The following is a 24,778-nucleotide window of genomic DNA, read 5'->3' on the forward strand; positions in this document are numbered from 1 at the left end:
CACACCCTCCCTTCTGAGGCGGACTATAGCTCCTCAGACCTGGCGCCTAGATGTATCCATTAAGTTGTCTCTGCTAATGGCCTGTCACAGTGACAGGAAGAGAAAGTAGCAGCTGCAGTCCTGGGCTGTGACAGAAATGTCTGCGTGCTGAAGAAGCTGTGGGGCACAGCTGTGAAGCTAGAGAGGCTTGGGCACTAGCTTAATGAATTGCCGGCTCATTAATAAATATGTTCGTGCTGGGTGGTGGTGGTGCACACCTTTAATCCAGCAGGGGCAGGCGGGTCTCTGACTTCAAGGCCAGTCTGCTCCCACAGAGTGACCACGTCAGCCAGAACTACAGAGACCCCCTGCCTTTAAATAAATAAATATGGTCATTTTATGTCAGTTTTTTCCAATTATCTGACCTTGTGTACTGCAGGGGATGGAAAACAAGCATCCCAAACATGGGAACCTTGGAGTACCAAAACTGATGGGGAATGAAGTGGGTTTTCCAAATCCCAGAGAGGGGGAGATTCCTCAGTTAAAGGCTTTCATGGCCAAGACGCAGAATTTTTAATTACAATACTTTTAATTAATAAGTGTGTGAAAGTGTGGTGGGAAGAAAGAAGAGTCTGTGAATCTAGCCAGCCTGGTGGTGCGTCTGTAATCCCGAATGGACTACAACAGCGAGCCGCTTTCTCTTTAGAAAGCAAAAGTGAAACATGTAAGCTTCTGAAAACTCCACACAGGGCTGGGGAGATGGCTCAGCCTTGAAAAGCACGGGCTCCTCCTCCAGAGGAGACAGGCTCAACTCCCAGTTCCTACATGCTTCTCACAGCCATCTGGAACTTCAGTCCCAGTGGGTGCAAGACCCTCTTCTGGTCTATGTGGTCTATAGACATACATAAAGGCAAAACATCTATATACAGAAAATAAATTAATTAAAAAATCCAACCGCTCAGACTGGAGCGATGGCGCACCAGTTAGGAGCACTCACGGTTCTTGCTGAGGACCCAGGTTCAGTTCCCAGCACTCATCTGGTGACTCACCATTTGTAACTCCAGTCCCAGGGGCTCCCACACCCTCTTTGGCTTCCGTGGACACCAGGCACATGTATGGTACACAGACGTATTCAGGTAAAACACTATTCACATAAAATAAAAATAGGGGCTGGAGAGATGGCTCAGCAGTTAATGAGCCCTGGCTGCTCTTCCAGAGGACCCCGGTTCAATCTCCAGTACCCACATGGGAGCGCATGACTGTCTGTAACTCCAGCTCCAGGGCCTGGCACAGACATACATGCAGGCAAAACACCAATGCACATAAAATAAAATAAATTATAAAATAAAAATAAATATTTTTTAAATATCAACCATCTTAAGTCCAGAATTAGGTAGCTACGGGACTGGCTAGCTCAGCCTCTAAAGATGTTGAGGCTCTTACCTAACTACTAGACAATTCTCTCAGATGCTAGCTCATGGCCACAATATGACTATTGCTACATGACTGCCCAAAAGCGGAAAGGGCATTTCCTTTCCCGTGATTCTTGCTGTAGGGTGGACACCAGTCTCGTAGTGTCTGTGGATTTGCTTTGCATCTCATTCTCTAAAGTTGGGTTTCCTGTCTGTTCCCTGTTGGCAAAGAAAACTGGAACATACCTCAACATTCTTTCTGACCCACGGGAGACTGACTTTGCCAAGACAGTGGTGGGATCGTGGGTGGCTTACCTGTGCAGAGTAAGAAATGTCTCAAAATCTATCTCTCCCCTGCCCACAGGTCGGAGGGACCCCCACAAGCCAGTGTACATTCAGGAAACAAGAATGGAGAACCTGAGAGTAGAGGAACCAGAGAAGAGGACGCCGCTCCAGGGGGAGCCCAGCAGTTAGACTCCTGCTCAGGGAGCAGAGACACAGATGAAGGTCAGTCCCCAGGTGCCCAGCCTGCTGCCAGGCCCATGGTCAGTGAGGCCGAGCCTCATCCCTGCTCTCAAGGGCTGAAACATCCACACCACTATCAGCCTCCAGACAAACCCCACACTGCTATTCAGGCTGGTTTCCAGCCCCTGAAAGGTTCGTCTTCTGGTGTCTTCCCAAGAATCCGACACTTGGGAATCTAGCATGCCGAGGACTGGGTCTCTGTCCTTTACCCCCAGGCTCAGAGCCCTGCCACCTACCCTGCCTTCAGCATCAGGACAACGCAGATGAGTGACGGGGGAGGAACCAAGGGAGGGACATACACTGTCAATATAGTAGCTCTCGACATAGAGGTCCCAACCAGACAGTGGGGCCCCAAGAACCCATGGGGAAGCCAGGTAGGGGAAATAGGTGTCCAGAGCCAGGGATCCCTGAGGCCCGTGTCAACGGGCTTCCCAGGTCTCCTATGAGGTAAGGTCTTATTTTGGTTTTAAATACTACTTCAACTAGGGAAGTCTGAAAGTGTCCCGTCAGCCAGCACAAACTGCTCAGACTAAAAGGAAAGTGTGGAATCTCAGAAGAGCCCATAGATCTGGAGCCACCCTAAGGCCTGGCCTGCTCCCCTTACCCTGAGATCAGTCACACTCAGAAGGCATAACTTCCCTGGCTCCGCCCATATCCTAGCCCCCAAGCACAGAACTGGAAGATCTGAGTTCATTTTGGCCATACACTCACTGACTCCCACATTGTCTTCTGAGGGGTCCCAGCTCTTCCAGAACCTTCACTGTGGCTAGAGAGGACCACCTCTGATTGGCACAGCCTGATGGGTACCCAGAGCTGGAGTAGACAGGGGTCAGGGTCTCTAGGAGACTTTGGTATGCTCCTGAGGACGACGGCTTTGCCTGGGCTATAGGACAGAGCAGCCACTTCGGTCAGGATGGAGTTCATCAAAGCTATTGGGGACCACAGGCCATATACTGGACACCTCCCACAACCCCCCATACTGAGAGCTGAGAGTCTTTCTGACCTGCTGCTAACACCTGGAAAAACCCTTATCCAGTTCCCTAATCCAGGTCACATGTCCTGAAGTGAAACTGATGCTCAATCCTGACACCACAGATGCGTCCTCATGTGTCGCTTGAGGGAACAGAAGACAGCAGGGCTGTATCTCAGGGATTCCCATGCAATCTCCCAGGGCCCTGGGCCAGGAACGGGAAGGAGGAAGTGTCACCCATGACTCACGTCATACATGTTCCTGGGGAGGGCTGGATGGTCCTCACATTGAGTTTCCAGTTCCTAGAGGATGTGTCTCCCCAGCAGAGGATGAGCAGCTGTTCCGCTCCGTGGAAGGCCAGACCGCCTCTGAGGACGAAGAAGAAAGTTGGCAGGAACAGTCCAGGCCCCCACAGGCCCATGCTGAGGTATCTCTGGTGCAGCCCTCAGGCTGTGAGAGTAGGTAAGTGGCTGGAGAGCTCTGGCCTGGCAGTGGAGACCAAAAGCACAGACCCCCCCTCCCCAAGAAGGCAGCTTCGCCTTGTAGAGCCCTTCACACCGCTTCAACATGAGACGCTGACAGAGAGTACAGCCATCCTCAGCCCCTGGCAGCCCCACCTGGGAGCTCAAAAGTGGAAAACCCCCAAGTGCAGGGTGAAATAAGAAGACCGTGGAGAACCTAGCCTGCGGGCGGATTCAGTCCCCACCAGCCATGACTCCCTGGATCCCTGGCCCAGCCTGTTCTATTCCTGTCACTTTGCAGGTTTCCTCACTTCCTACAGCACAGGCATAGTCCTCCTGCCTCCCCAGCCTGGCTCTGAGCTGCTGCTTTCTCAGCTACCCACAGTGTTGCCCTTGTACCTCCTGCCTCCCCAGCCTGGCTCTGAGCTGCTGCGTTCTCAGCTACCCACAGGTGTTGCCCTTGTACCATCTCAGAGGACGATAAAAATGAGCTCAGTGCCCATGGGTAATTCGAAAACTTGCCTGGTTTTTCTGGGCCTCAGTCTCCTTGTCTCAAAGATGGGTCGGTAATACTGTCTTCAAGGACATGCGGTCAGGATGTAAGATACTCTCCGGGACAGCAAGATTAGTACACTGTAAAGTGTTGTGGCTTTCAGGGGTGGATGTTCACCCATTCTTCATGTCCATGCAAAACACTTGTTAAGTACCTGTTTATGTGCCAGGCAAAACTTGAGCCACTGAGAAAACAATAAACAGATGGCTGCTTGCTGTCCTGGGTCCCTTGCTGTAGGGAGGGAGGGGAGCAAGTTTGAAGACAAGGTGGTGGAGGAGAGCTGGAGGCAGTTCTGCCAAGCAATGTAGATGGTGTGAGAAGGGTCCAGGAAGAAACAGAGGCTTTGGGATGTGCTGGAGAACCTAGGGAGTCCATTGGCTGGGGCGGCTGGGTGAGGAGGATGGGAGGATGTTAGCCGAGTTTAGCGAACACCTCCGGGAGGCCCTCTGAGAAGCCAAGGAGCCCCAGGAAGATGCTGAGCAGACAGGTCCCATGCCAGCATCTGCTTGCAAGGCTGGAGCACAGGGACAACAGGTCCCCGCAGTGCTGGCTTCTCCTCCCCTGCAGGTATGATGAACAGACAGCTGAGAAGAAGCTCAAGACTCCCTTTGGCCGCTGTGATGGTGCTGACCACGTCCATAACCTAGAGCTGGAGACCCGTGTCACCAGGCTCGGGGAACAACTGCAGACCCTCGGCTGCAGTGGAGAGACCCTGGGGACACCGGAGGAGGAGGTCAGCATGGCCCTAAGGTCCCAGGTCTTACGGCTGGAGGGACTTGCATCCCCATAGCCCACTCACAGAGCTGTGAACAGGACGCAGGAGATGTGGTCTCCTCTCGTTTCGCTTTGTGGGAACTTTCGCCTGCCAGTTACAGAATGCCATCCCAGATTAGCTTGGTTACAAAGCAGGCACTTACAAGAACTGAGGGGGACAGCTACATGGGCTGCTGGCACCACTGTTCAGAGGCATAAACATGGTTGTCTTCTGTCTGTGTTTCCCTGAAACCTCAGCCTTGAGACACAGACTGAAAAACCTAGACATTGTCAAAGATGGAGTTTTAACAACTTAGTTTAACGATCTCAATTGGCTCTATTTGTGATTCTGGAACCAGGCAATACGTCAGCCCAAACCAAGCAGCGAGTGTCTAATGCATGCAGGACTAGGCGTGTTCCTGTGAGGAAGAATGGGTAACAGAAAATGCCAGGTTCCTACAGGTCGTGTGTTTGGTAAGGATTAAGCTAGACACACTATCATTCCAGGCCCATTGGGGAAGTCACCCCTGATTTCTCCAGGGACACATGTCAGCCAGGTCTCCATGTCAGTGTGGAACTCTGCCCTGAGGATCTCCACCCTGCACTCTGGGCCCCAGGGGAGAAGCTGAGTCCTGAGCAGTAGAAAGTCGGGAGACAGAGCAGGGCCCCACAGTGCATGCTGGAACCGGCTGCCTGGTTTCAGTGCCAGCTCTAGTACCGTGTGACCTTCTGTGCCTTGATTTCCACATCTGTAACAGTGCCACTATGTGTGCATCAAGTGGGTAGATGTAGGTAGTGAGCTCCTGACAGCTCAGCCCTGGCTGTCGCTGTCTGGTGAAGACCCCCCAACCCCAGGATTCCAGGTTGATCTGCTATGTTTCCTGCTGCGTCTCTATTCTCACTGCAGCGCAGCTCCCTGAGACGCTGGTCCTAATACCCAGGATCTCCCGGGAGAGAGCTGCTGGGCTTGGGAAGGACCACCGTGAGATAGGAACTGGCCGTCAGGGTGCACCCAAGGAGAGGCACAGCTGTCGCTTTTCTTAGTAAACTTCAAGGTGACAGAGCAGGAAGGCTCCAGAAGGGGAGTCCTCTAGTCCTGCCTGCAGTGGGCGGAAGCACAGGGTCTTTTGTACTCCTGCCCGAGGCCAGAGGGAACCCTGAGCACCCTGTACCTAGAGGTGCCTGTCACATGACACATGACATGCCTGACTCAGAGGGTGAGCTGCAGACATTCTCTCTGTTGTCAGCCCTGGGATCCTAGTAGCAGAAAGGTGGGCAGATGCCTGGAATGTCCTTTCAGCCGGAGCCCCAGGACAAGATGGGATGGACCGATCCCCTAGTCTGCAGTGCGTTCCTTCTGTGTAAGCCAGTCAAGCAGACTGCTACTGTTGCCACCAATGCAGATATATCAGAAAGAAGAGAAACCAAAAGATAGAAAAGAGAGAATGGAATTGTTAGACTAGAGAACTTTGCGTATCTGCTCACCGTCCTGCTCACCGTACAGTGTAGAGCAGGCACTTAGCTCCTTGGGCCTCAGGGTGGTTTATCTGCAGGAGGCCAGACTAGGCAATCTCTGCAAAAGTGTCAGGGAGGCCAGCAACCTTGCTAGGAAGCTATGAACACTCCTCCGGGGGACCACAGGTGCAGGGAACACACCAGACCCTTTATCCCAGGCAGAACCACGGCAGACCATGGAAACGACCGAGCATCTGAGGCTGGAGCTGCAGATGGTGGAGACAGAGCGGGTGCGCCTGTCGCTGCTCGAGGAGAAGCTGGTGGATGTGCTACAGCTCCTGCAGAGGCTCCGGGACCTGGTGGGGCTCCAGGGGGTCCCGAAGGGAAGGGGGTCCAGAGTGAGCTGGGGGACCCAGAAGAAGGTGATGGTGAGAAGGGCCAAGGAGAGTCCATAGGGGACCCGAGGGTGACACTGTGGAGCCAAGGGAGGCTGGGAGGCTGAGGAAGCCTGTATGGCACCCCTAGGGCTCTGGTTTCCTCGGTCAGCAGGGGCTCCTCCACTGACACATACAGAATGGTGGTTCAGAGAAGCCACCTAGAGAAGAGGATATTCCAGATGGTTTTAGGAGTCTGATGTAACTGAAATTAAAGCGCAGCACTGGCTAGCGAGGTGACTGGGTAAGCTGTGTGCTACCTAAGCTTGGCAAGCTGAGTTCCATCTCTAGCACCGTTGAAAAAGTGGGAGAAGAAAGCCAGGCACATAATGTTGCCCTCTGACCTCCACACATGTGTCATGGCATACATGCCCACACATACGCATACACATGCAATAATAATAAGTAAATTTTAAAGGCCAAAGGAGGATAACCAAGAAAGAATTTAAACTAGCATCTCTTTTAAGCATGGCTGCAGGGCTGGGGAGACGGCTCTGTAGTCAAGAGCACATACTGTGGGTTCCAGGACAGCCAGGGCTATGTAGAGAGACTTTGTCTCCAACAAGCAAAAACAACAAAAGAGCACCCACTGCTGTCACGGAGATCCAGGGTTCAATTCCCAGCACCCACATGGCAGCTCACAGCCAACTGTAACTCCAGGCCCAAGGGATGCAACATCTTCTTTAACCTCTGCAGTGGCCCAGCATACACATGATCACAGACATACACACAAGCAAAGCACCATACGCATAAAATTAAACAAAATAGTTTAAAAATAAACATGGCTACAAATTATTAAAGAATAGCAGACTTGGCACAGTGGTGCCTATAATCTCAGCACTAGAGAAACTGAGGCAGGAAGATTGCCACAAGTTTGAGTCCAGCCTGGCACATTCTACCTCAAAAAATTTTTTTGGTTGCTTTTGCTTGTTTGTTTATTTGTTTGATGTTGTTGTTGTTGGGACCAAATTTCTCTTTGTAACAGCCTTGGCTGTTCTGGAACTAGTCTTGTAGACCAGGCTGGCCTCAAACTCACAGAGATCTGCCTGCCTCTGCCTCCCAAGTGCTGGGATTAAAGGCGTCGCCACCACCATACAACTGGCATACACTTTTAATCCCAGCACTTGGGAGGCAGAGACAGGTGGACCTCTGAGATTTCATTTTTGCTGTTTGTCAGGCTGCTGGGAACATGGGCTACCCAGGTCAGGCCAGGTATTGCACAGCTGGGCAGACAAAGAGCTGGGGATGAGCTGGAGACCAGCTGAGGCCCAGCCCAGCCCCAGAAGCAGTGAGGTGTGTCTCTTTGTTTGGGTTGGTTTGTTTTTGAGTCAGGATCTCACTGCGTACCCTGTACCCCAGGCTAGCCTGGAAATCTTGGTCCTGTGTCCACCTCCTGGTGCTAGAATTACAGGTGTGGCCTCTTTCTTTGTGGTTCTTCCTTTCTACACTGCCTTCCCATTGCTCAGATGCTCATAATAAACAACATGTTCTGGGGTTCAGATGAGAAAATGCTTGAGAGTACTTAACCACCATCTTCCCCAGGGGCATGTGTCCTGGTCTTTGGTGGAATGGAGCCTGCAGACTGTTCCACCTCTACCCATTGAGAGTCTCTGAGAAGCCAGTGTGGCCAGCCTCAGGGGTGGGAGGCAGCGGGGGAGTACAGGAGAGGAAGACAATATGAGGGGACAGGAAGGGGGGATGGGGCAGGAGGGGATAAAGAGGAACATGGAGAGGGAATGTGGGACCAGCCCCAAGGAGCTTCATGGAAGCTTCCAGAAGTCTCTACACTCTACCTCCTAAGTGGAACACAACCTGATCCAGCCCCTCTTTGTCTCTCTTGAAGAATATATCAAAAAGAGCCCTGGGGAAGATTTTGCTGAATGCCCTGGACCGGAGCCCCTCACAGGGTAGGCAAGGGTGGCAAGGGTGTCTGGCAGAGAAGGGCTGGCAGCTATGGGGCATCTGGACCAAAACTCCAGCACTGTTCTGAATTCTAGTCTGCAGAACGCCTTTGTCCCCTCCCCACCAAAACAGACTCTAGACCAGAACCGAGCCGCAGAGACCACAGGCAACTATGACCACCCGAAGCCAGGAGGGGCCCAGCAGTCAAGGGTGGGGTTGCCTGCTGGCAAGTCAGACTGTACTGTTCCCTGAGCTAACTATGGGCCAGGACTGAGGCAGCGCCTCTGTACCGTAAAGCCCCCAGCTCTGACAGCTGACCTATCAGAGAGGAGTTACCCCACCACATAGTCAAGAACTACCCAGTCAAGTGCCTGGAATTCGTCTGAAGCTCCATGCCCTGTGGCCCCTGATGATCAGGCAAAGCTGAGGGCAGCAGAACTTCGCCAGTTGTGTCCCCTGCAGCTGACCCTGCCTCACAGGGTCACAGAGAGACCCACAGTGGCCTTCACTTGCTCGCAGGATCTTAGAACAGCCCATCATCAGTGGAGACAAGACGTATGAGGTTACAGCAGTTCTAGCCTTTCTAAGGCTGCGTCCTTTTAATAGAGTTCCTCATGTGAGGACTCCAACCATAAAGTTATTTTGTGGCTACTTCATAAATCTAATTTTGCTATTGTTATGAGTCGTAATGTAAATATCTGATATGCAGGCTATCTGATACATGACCCCTGTGAAAAGATTGTTCAGCCCCCAGGGGTCATGGTCCATGCATTGAGAACCACTGGTCTAGGTGTTAAGGAACATAAGGAGCAGGCCTGGGCAGGGCGGGCAGTGGTACGGGGCAGTGGCAGGCAAGCCACATGGAAGAGAGAAGTGACTGCGGACAGATAAGGAAATCTACCCTTTTGTTTCTCTCCAGAGGGTACACGTGACACCTTGGCCGTCCTGGACACCTTGCGCCAAGCCTTGGTTGGCTGTGAACTCCTGCAAAGAAACCCCTCAGCACCAGCATCCACAGCTCCTGCGCACACGAACCCCTTCCCCATCTCCTGCTGAGCTCACTGGCCCTGCCTTGGACCACCATGTTCATCCTAACCATCATCAGACCAGCCTTGACCACAACCAGACTTGCCTCCCTGGTCAACCTGACGACTATGGGACTAGCTTTGGCGGCCACTGGACCAACCTTCACAGACAGACTGACTGTCATCACTGTGGCCTCCTCAGTCATCCCAAGCGCCATCAGTGCAGCCTCCATGGTCCACCTGACCGCTGTTGGACTGTCTTCTACTGTCTGAATGCTTGCCACAAATGGTCTGACTGTTGTCACTTCTGCAGAGCTCTGGTAGCCAAGGCTCCTTCCAAAACTGGGTCTGGCAGCTGCTCCTTCCTGGGGCCTCTCACAGTCTCACAGAACCCCCACACTGAATCCCTGCAGGTGCTAGATCAGCCTGTACCTGAGGCTGTTGCCCTTATGCTGGGCACAGTACACACACAGTACATCGAAAATCTCTGCCCTGCTTGCTCCAGCTGATTGCCCGGTTCTTTGACCTGCTCAGGAAGGCAGTTTTGCACCTTGCTCAGGCTACACGTGTGTTAGAACTTCGTGTGGACAGATGTGCAAGGAGGCACTCCAGGGCCCAGGTAATGGGAACCCACACTTTGGCAAGTCTAACTTTGTGAGCTCTGCTATGACCTCCCAGGAAAGACAAGAAAATCACGGAATGCTGCTGAGGGACGAGGCACATGACCAGCGTGGGATACAACTAGCACACCCTGGGTTTTATTTTTCTGTGTTTCTGCTGCCAGGGATGCCCCAGCACTGCAAGAGCTCCCCCACCAAGCACACCCTTCACCTCTTTCTGTTCTTTTCAACAAGCTGCCCTTTTGCTGGAGCATGGCAAGCACAGGTTTCATCAGAACCTTGACAAACTGAGAGAAGGAACATTCCAGCAGCCAGATCCCCCAGCTGCCAGATCCCCCAGCCGGCCTGTCCCAGCCAAGTGAGAGGAAACCAGAGCAGAGTTCATGCCGACTGAAACAGCCGTGATCACAGGTGCTGTGTTTAGCTCTGTTGTTTTACACAGGCTCATGGAGAGAAGGAACAAGGAAGGCTTTGCTATTGCGGGGCCTGGGAAGCTTTACTGCCCAGGAAGCAGCACGGTTATTGAAAGTGGACTTGGGTTAGTTGTAGAGGGGTATTGTGGACATTGAGACAAATACTAGAAAAAGAAGGAGGGGGCAGTGATACACTATAAAAAGAGAGAGTGATATTATAGAAAATACTTAATCAAAACCACAAATGGCAGACTAAGGAGCCAAAGACAGAACAAAAGTTATTAAACATAAACAGTTATGTCAGACATCAACCTTCCCCCCCCCCGTCAGCATCACCCCTAAACAGTGGTGGTCTCATTACAATAACCAAAATATCGGAATTCTCAGACTAAACGACAAGATGTCTACAAGAAAGTCAGAGAGATGGCTCAATAGATAAGAGCACTTATTGCTCTTGCAGAGGACCTGGGTTCAATTCCCAGCACCCACAGGACCACTCCCAACTTTCTATAACTCCTGTTCCAAATTATCTAATTGCCCTCTTTTGACTCTGTGGGCACATATGTGGTACACAAACATACACTCTGGTACAAACATAAAAAATAAATAAACTTTTAAAAAAGAAATCCACTTTAGATATAAACACGAGGGTTAAAGTGAAGGGGTACAGGCAAATACTACTGTGCCAACAGTAATCCAGCAGAATTCAAGGCAAGGAAAAGCACTGGGGGAGAAAAGGGTATCAAATGATGTCAGAGGGGTCAGCTCACAAGGAAAATAATGTGTGTGCCTAGCAACAGCCACAAACAACCTGAGACAAAAATTAATACAAATGCATAGTGATGCGTGCCTTTAACCATAGCACTCAGAAGACAGACGCAGATAGATCCCTGAGTTTGAGGCCAGCCTGATCTACATAGATCTCGTCTCAAAAATACATATTAACAGAGCTTCAGGAAACAGATGAGTCCACTACTGTAATTGCAGACTTCGACATACTTCCATAAGAAATGGACACACCCCGCATGTATGGCATCAGTAAAGCTGAACACACCACAGCCAACAACCAATGGGTTCAATGCCACAGACTGCTCGTCCCACACTGGCACAAATGCATCCTCTTCAAGCTCGGACAGCAGCCTTCACATTCCAGCTACAAACCTTCTCAGCCAGTCAAACTATGGAAGCCATGCAACTCTCTCAAGAGACAGCAAAATTAACTTGTAAGAGAAAGACAGCTTGGAAATCCATAAATGCTTAAAGATTGAATAACATGTTTCTACATTAAATACATATCAAAGAAGAAATTTCTAGAGTAGTTTTAAAACCCTTTTGGCTAAATGAAAATGGAAACATCAGAACGAATGGGACACAAGAAGAGCGGAGCTCAGAGGAAGAGCATGGCAGGGGAGTGAGCACATCAGCAAAGTCAATGCTCCCCACCTCAGGAAGCTTCAGATGAAGAGCAGATTGTAAGGCCAACTTGATAAGTACATATCAGTTTGAACTATAGAATCAACTCAGAGTATAGAGATGAAACAAATAAAAATTAAAGCAGAAATCAGACTCAAAATACCATATCAGAAAAGAAAATCAACAAAGTCAAAGCTGGCTCTTGGGAAAGATTACAGAAGTGGTTAATACAAGCACCTTGCAGGGGCTGGAGAGATTGCTCAGTGGTTAGGAGCACTGGATGCTCTCCCAGAGGACTCAGGTTCAATTCCCAGCACCCGCACGGCAGTTCACAGTTGTCTGTAACTCCAGTTCCGGGGGATCTGGTGCCAATGTACATAAAATTAATTATTTAAAAAGTTTTAAATATTTATTTTTTTACAAATAAATTTCTTTCCAGGGTAATCAAAGAGAAAACAGAAGAGACACCTTACTAATACCAGTGGCAAAGGAGGAATGTCATTACAGGACAGATCTCAACAAAACTTAACACACAGAGTTAAGTGTGACTGTAAATGAGCCTTGTGAGCCAATGAAAGGGACCCATTCCTTGAAAAACACATAAAAGCCACACATGAAGAAACAGACACTCTGATAGGTATTAGATAATATAGTTAACAATTAACAAAACAAAAATAACAGGCCTGGGACAAGCTCTCTGGCACATTCTACGCTGACCTGTAAGAAAAGGGCTGTACAAATCATCTAGTCTCTTCCAGAAAACAGGAGCAGGCCTTCTTTGCAGCCCCTTTGTAAGCCCAGGATTGTCATCACGCCAGCAAATATCTCAAACAAAGAAGAGCAAAATGCCTCCTAAGTACGGGTCAAAAAATATTCAGCAAAATATGAGCAAGTCACAGGCAACAGTGTGAGCTGGAGATGAGCATTTGCCTTCAGACGGGACCTGCTTCAATCTCCAGCACAAAAAGAAAAAAGAAAAAGCAAGAATTGCTCACCTTACCCCAGTGGAACTAGCACACTGTTGTACAGGAAAGAGGCTGAACCCATGGCCGCTTCCATGTCCTTACAGACAGCGGTGCTGATCCGCCCTTCTTGGGCCTTCAGAGCTTGCTGGATTGAAGCCTGTCATCTTTTCCCTCACCCAGGGTGCAGAGTCCCTGAACATGGATGGGACCTGAGCACAGGCCTGATGCTCCCAGCCAAGGACAAACAAAGTTCAGGGTGAGGTGACCCCAGAATCTTCCCTGGATGCAGACTGCGGTCAGGACCAGCGCAGCAGCTGTGAGTGGCAGAAAACAGTGTGCTTCGCCTCACATCCACACCGCAGTGACAAGGACCCTACCTACTTCCAGGTGGCTCAACAGCCGAGCCCAGCGTGCCTGAGCAAGGCCGGACTCCGCCCACTTGATCAGCCCAAGGACCTTCACAGAGCACAAGGCCTGAGATGCTGTGACGGGGAAGCGGAAAGGAAGGTGCTGCCCAGGGAGAGGGATGTTGTACAGCCACAGGACCCTTGGCCACCACATCTCCAGAGAGCAGCTGTCATGGAAACCTCAGTGTCAACTTGTGTCAAAAGTAGTATATGTGAAGGCATCCACTCAAACAGACCCTCCCCTGACACTGAACCCAAAAATTGGTTTAAAAAAACAAAAAGTCAGTTGGTAGATACTGAGCCTCAGAACCCTAACCCAAAGTTCCCTTTACTTCCTGTGAGTCCTGGGGATCGCTGTGCACCAACTAACTCCTCGGTCTGCGGCTCAATAAAACTGCTGTCTTCTTTTTTTATTGAAAAAAATTTAAATAGGCCCTTTAATTCTTAATCCATATTAACAAGGTTTTCCATGTATGTATGGTAATGTAACTTATATCCAAAGATTAATTCATATTTTTTCAATTATTTTACAAACCATGTATTGCTGAGAACATTCCAGGCCTGAGGCATGGTAAGTGAGTAGGTAGGAATCTCTGTGTAGTCATCAGATGACAAAGTTCAGAAGCAGGGGAAATTCAGTAACTATACTCTATTTGCACACTTTTGTTTCTATATTGGTACAATAAATAATACCAGACAATGACTGTAGAAAGTCTACAAAGATGCAAAATCGATACTAATAACACCAAAATAATGACCTTTAGATATAATCTGATACATATCAACTTCGATTCAATAACTTAGAAAAATAAAGCTAGTGTTTCCTATTTTTTCATGCACAAAAGCAAAGTAATGGTTGGAGCGTATGCAATTTATACTAACTATATCTTAGAAAAGAAGATAAAAAATTATTAATCCTTTTCAATGCAATCTGTAAATACATTAACTTAAGCTCGTTGCATTATTTTATAGTAACATTGTATAAATTAACTTTATCAGGTAGACAAAGTTCTGTTAAGTAGCCTAAAATTCTTTTTCCATGTGAAAATCTAGGATTTCTTTGAAAACAGTTTTAGACCATGTATTCTGATCATGCGTTCTCCCCCCTCAACTCCTCCCAGAACCTTCCTCCCCAGCCTACTCCACACCTTCTTTCTTTCTCTCTTTAAAAAAATAATCAAATAAAACAAAAAATAACAAAATCAAGAAACACAAACCCATGAAAATATGCAAGCAAAAGACCAGTATAACAAAAAATGCCAAAACAAGGCAATCTGAGATTAAAAAGTCGGCAGAAATACCACTGAGTCTGCCTTGTTCTGGCCATCTACTGCTGGGCATGGGGCTACCCTGAAGTGTGCTTAATATCCCAGTGAGACTCCACTGGAGACAACTGAATTTTTCCTTTGCAATCAGGTGTTAATTGAAGATAACTTCTTGGTTAGGCGTGGGAACTCATGTCCACTTCCCCCTCTCAGAGCTGGGCCCCCATCTGAAAACTGTTGTCTTCTTGCAGAGACCCTGTAATTATTTGATCTCAGCGCTAGGTACTGTCCTAGGTTCTGTCCCAGCGCCGGGAGAGGAAAGGACTCTTTACTTGACATATCACAGAGCCTTTGGCACGCTTGCTCCGGGATGAAACTCTTCACTCCTGAAGGTGAGCAAGTGTGGTGGTTTGAAGGAAATAGCTCTCATAGGGCGTGGCACTATTAGGTGTGGCTTTGTTGGAGAAAGTGATCATCATGGAGGTGGGCTTTGAGGTCTCACATGTGCAAGCCATGCCCAGTATGACACACAGTTGCCTCCTCTGCCTGCGGATCCAGATGTGGAATCTCAGCTCCTTCCCCAGCATCTTGTCTGCCTGCACACTGCCATGTCCTACCACGATGATGATGGACTAAACCTCTGAAACTGTAAGCCAGTCCCAATTAAATACTTTCCTTTAGAAGAGTTGCCGTGGTCGTGGTGTCTCTTCACAGCAATAGAAACCCTAAGACAGCAAGAGTCGCAGGTAGAAGCCATACCTAAAAGGAGAACGTGGTGGGGACACAGACTCAGCCACAAAGCATGGTGGTAACTTCCTTGCTGGTACACAATTAGTTCTAACTGGTCTTAATAATAAAAACCCAGAGCCAGATATCAGGGGAAATGCTGAAAGATCAGAGAGACAAAGGACTAAGCCACAGCCAACTTTTACCTCGCTAACTCCTCAGCCGGAAAAAAAAAGCCAAGCTCCTGTCTCCTCCCTCTCTGCCCAGCCATATCACTTCTTGTCTGTCTGTCTGTCTGTCTGTCTGTACAGCCCTCCAGACCTCTATTGTTAATTAGTGGTTAGCTCAGCCCTCTGATCCTCAGGCAAGCTTTATTTCTGAGAGCCCAAACAAAATATCACCACACTTTGGTATCTCTTGGCCACTGTGTCCTGAGGACATCCAGGCTTGAGCCCTCCCAGTCTGCCACTGCCCAGCAAGGAATGGAGAACTCTAGCCATTAGCTCGGGCACACATCTTTGAAGCAATTCCACCAGCCCCGATAAAATCTTTCGGTGGTGACAACCCCAGTCCTGCTGCGATCCTGACTGCAACGTCTAGAACCTTCAAGCTAAGACAAGCATTTCTGACCTACAAAAACCAATAAAAACCGACAAACGTTGCTATGACACTGCTGCTGTGGACGGTGTGTTAGAGCTGTAGATAACAAACACATTTCCTGTGGCAGGAGCGGTGGGGAGGGAGGCCTGACAGTCAGCCCTAGGCCAGTTAGAAGTGTGAAGCCAGCTGACAGGCACTCGTAAGCGAAAAGATGCTGGGAGAGGAGGGATGTTTGTGCATGCCTGCTCGGGCTGATGCTCCTCGTCCACATCAGACACAATGCACCCTGGCCAAAGGCTGAGCAGGGATAGGGTTAGGATGCAGGGCACAGACTCGGGTGCCTGCCCCACGCATACCCAGTGCCCTACCACTTAGAAAACATAACTCAAAGATGAATTTGTTTCCAATTAAAAAAAAAATACCCGGAACTTGAGACACCCAGTGTAGAGGCCTTGAATGGAAAGGCAAGAGCAACATACTGGCTAGCTGGGTGAGGAGCAGGGCCAGGAGCATGGTGATTCCACACCAGCTCGGGAAAACTTGACACACAAGTGTCTGAGAACAGATGTCCTGTCTTCCCCCTTCTTTTCCTTTTCTAGAAGTCCTTCTCTGGGATTTTGGAATGTACTAAGTGTCTGTAACTCGTTACAAATGTTTTCTTGGAAATTCTAACCCATGTCCTTCTCTCACCTTCTGGCAGAAATACTCCACTGACCTTAAATTGCTTCCCTCCCCGTACTCCCGGCTAAGAGAAGGTAATTCTACTCTGTCACCACTAGGTGGGGACACACTCACTGGACGGAAGCACGGAGGACAAGGTTTCCAGCTGGGTGTAGCCTGAGGCAGGAGTTCAAGTGCAACCCGGGTGGGACCTGGGACACCTGCCACTCCTTTTTATTTTCTTAGAATCTGCTTGATTTTTAAACTTATACAGTATAAGATTGTAAATTTATATATTTTACTGTTTTGTTTCTTTGGGATGGGGCTTGCTTTGTAATCCAGGTGCCCTCCGACTCCCAATCCTCCTGCCTCAATTTTCTGAGTCCTGTGGATTATAGGTGTATCTACTAGGACAGTTTCCTATGAATTGAACACATTCCCTATGGAGAAAGACAGGCTTGTGAGACTCACACAGGCAAGAAATGTACGACTCTAAGAGGCTAGTGTGTTTGTGATCGAGTCTCACTGTGTAGGCCAGGGTGGCCTCAAACTCACAGAGGTCCGCCTGTCTCTGCTTGCCAGCTGCTGGGATCACTCGCCCTGCTTTCTAGAAGCAGCAAACTGTTAGGGAAGGACACGGGCCAGCCCAGAGGAGATTCCCAGGACTTGGCTTGGCTTATCCTGCAGAGCAGCCCTTGAGGTGTGCGTGAGGAGTGCTCCAGGGCTGAGCCTTCGTGAGTCCTCTCCAGATAAGGCTGCTTTTGATTCCTCTCTGGTTGTGCTGGACATCTTAGTGCCAACTTGACCCAAGCTGCAGCCTCCTGGAAGGAGCAAACTTCAACTGAGAAAACATCTCTGTAAGATCTGGCTGTCTCTTAATTAGTAGTTGGTGGGGGAGGGCCCAGCCCGTTGTGGGTGGAACCACCCATGAGCTGGTAATTCTGGGTTCTTTAAGAAAAAAGACTGAGCAAGCCATAGTGAGCAAGCCAGTAAGTAGCACCCCTCCATGGCCTCTGCATCAGCTCCTGCCTCCAGGTTCCTGCCCTGTTTGAGTTCCTGTTCTTGTTGTAGGGTATTATTATTTTAAGATGTCTTACACTTGTTTATACTGTGGAACATTTGTTTTAATGATGCAAAGACATGTTGCATTTCTTATTATTTATTTATTTATTTATTTATTTTGTATACAGTATTCTCAGTACTCTGCCTGCAGGCCAGAAGAGGGCACCAGACCTCATTACAGATGGTTGTGAGCCACCACATGGTTGCTGGGAATTGAACTCAGAACCTTTGGAAGAGCAGGCGGTGCTCTTAACCACTGAGCCATCTCTCCAGCCCATGTGTTGCATTTGTTTAACTCTGTGAAGTTGTGATACTTTGCCTGTCTAAAACACCTGATTATGGTCTAATAAAGAGCTGACACCCAGTAGCTAGGCAGGAGAAAGGATAGGCGCAGCTGCAGCAGAGAAGATAAATAAAAGGAGAAAAAGAGAAAAAAAAAAGATCAAGGAGTGAGAGAAGGAGGAGGACTCTAGGGGCCAGCCACCCAGCTACACAGCCAGCCACAGAGTAAGAAGTAAAGAGAGGTATTCAGAAATAGAGAAAGGTAAAAAGCCCAGAGGGACAAGAAAGACAGGATAACTTAAGAAAAGCTGGCAAGAAACAAGCCAAGCTAAGGCCGGACATTCATAAGTAAGAATAAATCTCTGGGTATGTGGATTATTTGGGAGCTGGGTGGTGCCCTTCCCCCCCAGAAAGAGTAAAGAGTAAAAACAACCAACTACATGTCGTGATTCCCTTCAATGATGAACAATACTGTGCAAGTGTGAGCCAAATAAACCCTTTCCCCAACTTGCTTTTTGGTCATGGAACTTTGTCACAGCAATAGAAGCCCTAAGACATTGCTCATCCATACACCTGTTAGGAACATGAATAAAAACTTGTCGGCTCACAAAGATGGACTTTGGTACAATTATTACTTTAGTCTATCAAGGGTTCCTTTCTGGGCAGGATAGGTGTGTGTGTGTGTGTGTGAGTGTGTGTGTGTGTGTGTGTCCCCATTCATGTACAAATGGAGGTCAGAGAAGTATGTTTGGAATTGTCCCCCCCCCCACGTAACACTTTATGTTTTGTGGTTAGGTCTCTATTGAGCCTGACACTTGAGCTAGGCTGCCTGGCCAGCAAGCTCCTGGACTCTGCCTATCTCGGCCCCTCACCCCCAGCCCTGGTTTACAGGTACAGTTGCTAATGCCTGGCTTTTGTATGGCGTCTAGATTTGAACCCTGGTCCTCTTGTGTCCACAGCAAGTACTCTTGCCTCCTGAGCCTCCTCCCGGTCCTATAGTCTGTTGTGTTTCCTTTCCAACCAAGTTGGCAAGTCTTACCACCATAAAGCCTGCAGAGCCCCACCGTCTGGAATGGACAGGTCGTCTGGATCTCCAAAGAAAGTATCTGAACTGAACCAAACCGTGGAGCAAATGTGCCTAGCAGATGCTACAGGGCCTTCACCCAACTATACAGCACACCTTCTCGTCAGCGCATGGCCTTTCTCCCAATAGACTATGTGTTCAGTTACCATCAAGAAGTTTTTGGGTTTTTTGTTTTGTTTTGGTTTGGTTTGGTTTGGTATTTTTTGGTGTTTTGTTTTTTTTATTTTATTTTATTGTTGTTGTTTAGTTTGGTTTTTTGAGACAGGGTTTCTCTGTGTATCCCTAGCTGTGCTGGTACTACCTCCGTATACCAAGCTGGCCTTGAACTCACAAGATCTGACTGCCTCTGCCTCCCACATGCACCACCACCGCCTGGCGAAGTCTTTAAAAGCTGAGTCATATCATGTATATTCTCAAACCACAAATCAACAAAAAGTTAAGATATATGGATATTGAACACCATGATTGTTAGGATTCAGGCATTATGCTAGTCCCTGTCACCTGGAAGGATGCACTCAGGCAGAACCCTGACCAACCCAGGGTCCTACGGCTGGCTGCTTCTTCTGTATGCAGGTGCAAAATGTCCCTTTAAGAGACAAGCTGCACCCATTCCAGCTCTCTTCCCACTCTTCTTCTGATGAGGCAAGCAGGTCTCTCTGTCTCTCTTTCTCTCTTCTCTCTCCTCCCTTCCCCAGTAAACTTCCTTCCCATGTAGACTGTCTGATGGTGGGTTTGTCCCCTGCCATGGGATCAGTGGCCCCACCTAGCACAGCATACCATTACAATGATCCTAAACGATGGAAAAAAGTTTAAAGAAAAAATGTTATATCTAAAATAAATGCAAAGGCTAACACAGTACCTCAAAACCTAGGGAGCAGAGCGAAAACAACTATAAAGAGTGTGTAATGACAAACGTCGCATTAACAAAGGTCTCGAACAATCTAGCAATGTATGTCAGGGCTCAGGAAAGCAAGAAAAGGCTGAACCCAAAACCAGTAGAGGAAAGAAGAGATAATGATCAGAGCAGAAATAAATAGAATCAAAACTAAAAGAAAAATTAAAAGGTCATTAAAACAAATGATTGCATTTTTTGTTTGTTTGTTTTATGCTATGTTTTGTGTTATATTTTGTTTTGTTTTTTAGAAACAGGGTTTCTCTGGATAGCCCTGGCTGTCCCAGAACTTACTTTGTAGACCAGGATGGCCTCAAACTCACAGAGGTCTGCCTGCCTCTACCTCCCAAGTGCTGAGATTAAAGGCATGTGCCACCACACCTGGCAAATTGGTTTCTTACATATAAATAAAATTGAAAAACCGGGATACAGAATAACCAAGAGAAAAATGAAAACTATTAAATCAGAGGTGAAAATGGAGACCTCATGATCAGCACCACAGAAGCGCAGAGGGTCACTTAAGACTGCGGAGATTGCTGTAAAGCCTACCCCGGAGAAATGGATAAACTCCTGAACACACAGCACCACCAAACGAAGCCAAGGAGAAACAAACAGAGCCTCCAAGCCGGTCAACAATAAGTAACGAAAGCAAAATAGGACTCAAAATCTCCCATCTAAAGCTTCTAGGAAACATTTAAACAAGATTCATTACAGTTCTTTCAATTAAGGTATTCCCAAAACAGGGACTGGAGAGATGATAACTCAGAGCTGGCTGCTCTTCCAGAGGTCCTGTGTTCAATTCCCAGCAACCACATGGTGGCTCACAACCACCTGTAATAAGATCTGGTGCCCTCTTCTGGCCTGCAGGGACACATGCAGGCAGGATATTATATTCATAATAAATAAACCTTAAAAAAAAAAAGACAGTCCCAAAATAATCAGGCAGCAGTGGTGAACACCTTTAATCCCAGCACTGGGGGGGGGGGGGGGGCGGAACAGGAGGCTCTATGTGAGTTCAAGGCCAGCCTGTTCTACAGAGCTAGTTTCAGGACAATCAGAACTAAGCAGAGACCCCTGACCTGGCACTGCTCATAACCAACAAGTATTCTAAAAGGGTGTTTGAAGGAGCTGTTGTGATTTAAATGGGGTTCTCTAGAGGAACAGCCAGTAGGAAGGATGGATAGATAGATAGATAGATAGATAGATAGATAGATAGATAGATAGATAAAATAGATAATTGATATGATGGATGGATGATAGATAACATAGATGATAGATAATATATAAGATAGATGATAGATAGGGAGATAGATGATGGACAGACAGATAATACAGAGAGAGAGAGAGAGAGAGAGAGAGAGAGAGAGAGAGAGAGAGAGAGAATTCATTAGATCAGCTTACCCTGGAATAATAACAACAGTTGACTCACACCTGAAAAACTGAGAACCCCATAGCTGCTCAGTCTACAGAGCTGGGGACCTCAGCAGTCCCAACCTGGCACCAAAACCCTGAATGGCTTCTGAAGAACCAAGGGTCCTCAGTGGAGAATGAAGACATGGTAGCACAAGACTTTTATCACAGCACTTGGGAGGCCAAGGCAGACAGATTTCTATGAGTTTGAGGCCAGCCTGGCAATTTACAGAGTGAGTTCCAGGTCAGCCAGTGCTGCTTAGTGAGACTTTTTCTTAAAAAATAAAAATAAAAACCTGAGTCCTCAATGGCAGTCTGGTGAAGTTGATTCAATTATCAGTGGAGGAATGAACAACAGCCGCAAGCATCCAAACAACGGCCAAGCCAGCAGAAGATAACTGCTCTCCCTCTGCCTTGCCCCTTTCTATGTGAGCTGCTATCGGACGGTGCCACCACACTTGGGGTGAGCCTTTCCACATCATTAAAACAACTCCTCAACGCAAGCTTCCTACTCTGATGATTCTAAATAGCGGCATCAACGCAAACTACGAATTATCATCAAAACACACAAAACTCCTGCTTGTAACCCTTGTCTGCTCAAGAAAGTTTTACATGACCTCATAGTATGTAAGTGATGTGGGAATGATTTCTTATTAATAAAGAAACTGCCTAGGCCCATTTCATAGGCCAACCCTTAGGTAGGCGGAGAAAACAGAACAGGATGCTGGGAGAAAGAAGCTGAGTCAGTGAGTCGCCATGGTTCTCCCGCGCCAGACAGATGCAGGTTAAGATCATTCCTGGTAAGCCGCTCGTGGACTACATAGAATAATAGAAATGGGTTAGATCAATAAGTAAGAGCTAGCCAATAAGAGGCTGGAACTAATGGGTCAGGCAGTGATTAAAAGAATACAGTTTCCATGTAATTATTTCGGGGCATAAGCTAAGCTAGCCATGCGGGCGGCAGGGTCCTGGGGACGCAGCCCCTGCCGCTCTTATTTCAACATGTAAGTATGCAAACTTATATAGAATTTACTTATATAAATAATGTACTTTCCAATAATAAATCATAAAGTAATTAATCTTAGCCGGGCAGTGGTGGTGCATGCCTTTAATCGCCACACTCGGGAAGCAGAAGCGGGTGGATCTCTGTGAGTTTGAGGCCAGCCTGATCTACAGAGCAAGTTCCAGGACTGGCTCCATAGCTACAGAGAAACCTTGTCTTGAAAAATAAAAAAAAAGAAAGAAATTAATCTTTGTTTTTTTATAGACAGGGTTTCTCTGTGTAACAGCCCTAGCTGTCTGTCCTAGAACTCACTGTGTAGACCAGGCTAGTCTGTATCAAAGGAATGAAGCAGAAAATGTTCCAGCAGAATACTCAGCATCTTTCTCTGGCCTCTGAGTGTATGCATAGCCCCCCCACACACACACAAACACACACACATACACACATACACCAGACATACACCACACACTTGCTCACATTTCTATTTTTTTAAAAACTTCATCTTTGAATTACAATAATCTGTTCCAACTTCACCCCCCCCCACACCCACCTCCTCAAGAGCTTCCTCCTCTCCAGAAGTAATAAGCTTTCATGGTCAAGGTCCACATCTTTGCAAAGGTTTGAAACAAGTGACCACTGAGGGCTCCGCTCTTACACTGACTTCGGTGACATGGCAAATAGTGGGATGGAACGCTAGTGATGTTGTTTTGCTCTGAGTGCCTCCTGGTGGACCATGCTGTAAGTAAAAGCCCTATGTTCATTGCCACCAGCTTGAACTACAGCTGCAAACCCAACATTCTCACCACTATCCCTCCAACACTGGCTGGACAAACACCGATGCAGCGTATGCTTCATTTGTAAAGAATTCATCCGTTTCAAGGTGTGCCTTGAAAGCAGCAATAAGACAATAATTCTTTATGTGTGCCCTTTATAAACATCTTACATAAAATGAGAAATTGTAGGGGAATGTGTTACAGTAGTGTTGCTGGGATATCCTGACTTGTCAGGAATCCAGGATATACTTAGAGCTGCAATAGGACAGCTCTGGAGGCTGGAGCTGCAATGGGACAGCTCAGCCCAGGAGGAAAGGTGTCCTGACTACCAGGAAGCCAGGCTACCTGAAACTGGGGTGCAGTGGGGGATGGTCTCCCTGCAGGATATAGGGATCCTGCTCTTCTTCTGGAGAGCCGCTATAGCTGAGTTCTGCTCTACTCCCTTATGGGAGTTTCCTAGCAGAGCTATCTGCTTCTTTTCCCACTCAAGATGTGTTTCTTCTGCTAACACTCTGCTAAAGAGAAGCCCCCTGCAGAAATGTAGCAATCTCCAGCTCCAGCGAAAAGTTGTCCATCTGTCCTTCCCCCTCCACACATCTGCCTTGCTCAGGCCCCTTAAGGAACATCCTAGCAAAGTTCTTCTGTTGTTACCTCCCCCACCCCGCCCCGTTGGCCTTGTTCAACCCCCCTTAAGGAGCATCCTAGCAAGGTTCTTCTGCTCTGCCTTGTTGCCAACCCTAGGGAACACCTCAGCAAGGTTCTTCAGCTCAGTCCTCTAAGGGGTGCCCCAGCCAGGTTCTTCTGCTCTGAGTCAGCGAATGAAGGTCGTCACCCAAGACTATTTTGAGAAAGAGATTTATTTGGAAAGGAGGAATCCAGGAGAGTGGCTGCCTCTGCCAGGTCGGGATTAATGGCAGCTCTTATCTGAAGGGTGGAGAGGCTTCTATAGGGCTTCTTAGGGGTGGAGTTTTCCCAGGGAGAAGGGGGATTGGTTAGTTTTTCCCTGCTCAGGGATTGGTCAATTTAGCTGGTTAGAGGCAGAGGTGGCTCTGCCTTCATGGCCAAATTGTGTTTCTTTCACTGGTCCTTTTTAGCCTTTTGACTTTGACCTTAGGACCAGGGTGTATTTCTTTCACTGGCTCTAATTCTAGGGACAAAGTGTGTTTCTTTGACACTAGTTTCAGAGCCATGGCACATGTCTTTAGTTCTGAGTACAGGGATAAAGATGTTTCTTTCCTGGCTCAGGCCTCAAATACAGGGTGTGTTTCTTTCTCTGGCTCTGGGGTCAGAGTCAGGGTGCTCAGTGATCAGTTGGTTTCTTGCTCCAGTTGTCACTTTTACCCTTCGGAAATACCAGTTGTTTATCTGGGCATGGTGATGCGCACCAAGAATCCCAGCACTGCGAGTGTGGAGGCAGGAGAATCAAAAAAACCATGTCATCCTTGGCTATCTATCAAGACCAGCTTGAGCTGCATGAGACCTTGTCTCAAAAATTAAATCAAACAAAACGGGGCTGGGGAGATGGCTCAGCAGGCACGAGCACATGGTGCCAAGCACAGTGCCCAGCACGAGCCATTTATCCCAGCACTCCAGTTCAGTGAGTTCTAGGCCAACCTGGTCTATATGGAGTTCTAGGGCAGCCAGGGCTACACAGTGAGTCCCTGCCTCAGACAGAAAAGGAGACAGAGTGAAAGATGGGGGAAGGGAAGGGAAGGGAAGGGAAGGGAAGGGAAG

At 48.2% G+C, this 24,778-nt stretch overlaps 1 protein-coding gene across 2 annotated transcripts in view; it reads left to right on the plus strand.

Moving 5' to 3' along the window:
* Efcc1 (EF-hand and coiled-coil domain containing 1) overlaps positions 1-15,166 on the plus strand; it is a 37,257-nt gene extending 22,091 nt beyond the window's left edge. The window contains exons 3-8 of one of the 2 annotated variants that reach the window (XM_026788304.1): positions 1,756-1,898; positions 3,210-3,348; positions 4,468-4,633; positions 6,327-6,467; positions 8,386-8,449; positions 9,364-15,166. In XM_026788304.1, the coding sequence (XP_026644105.1) occupies positions 1,756-1,898; positions 3,210-3,348; positions 4,468-4,633; positions 6,327-6,467; positions 8,386-8,449; positions 9,364-9,500 (790 nt within the window). In that variant the 3' untranslated portion in view covers positions 9,501-15,166. The remainder of the gene's footprint in view (positions 1-1,755; positions 1,899-3,209; positions 3,349-4,467; positions 4,634-6,326; positions 6,468-8,385; positions 8,450-9,363) is intronic. The other variant, XM_005364823.2, reaches the window with a different exon arrangement.
* Positions 15,167-24,778: the final 9,612 nt, after the last annotated feature.

This window comes from Microtus ochrogaster, unplaced genomic scaffold (genome assembly GCF_000317375.1).
Source record: "Microtus ochrogaster isolate Prairie Vole_2 unplaced genomic scaffold, MicOch1.0 UNK1, whole genome shotgun sequence".
NCBI classification, from domain to species: domain Eukaryota; kingdom Metazoa; phylum Chordata; class Mammalia; order Rodentia; family Cricetidae; genus Microtus; species Microtus ochrogaster.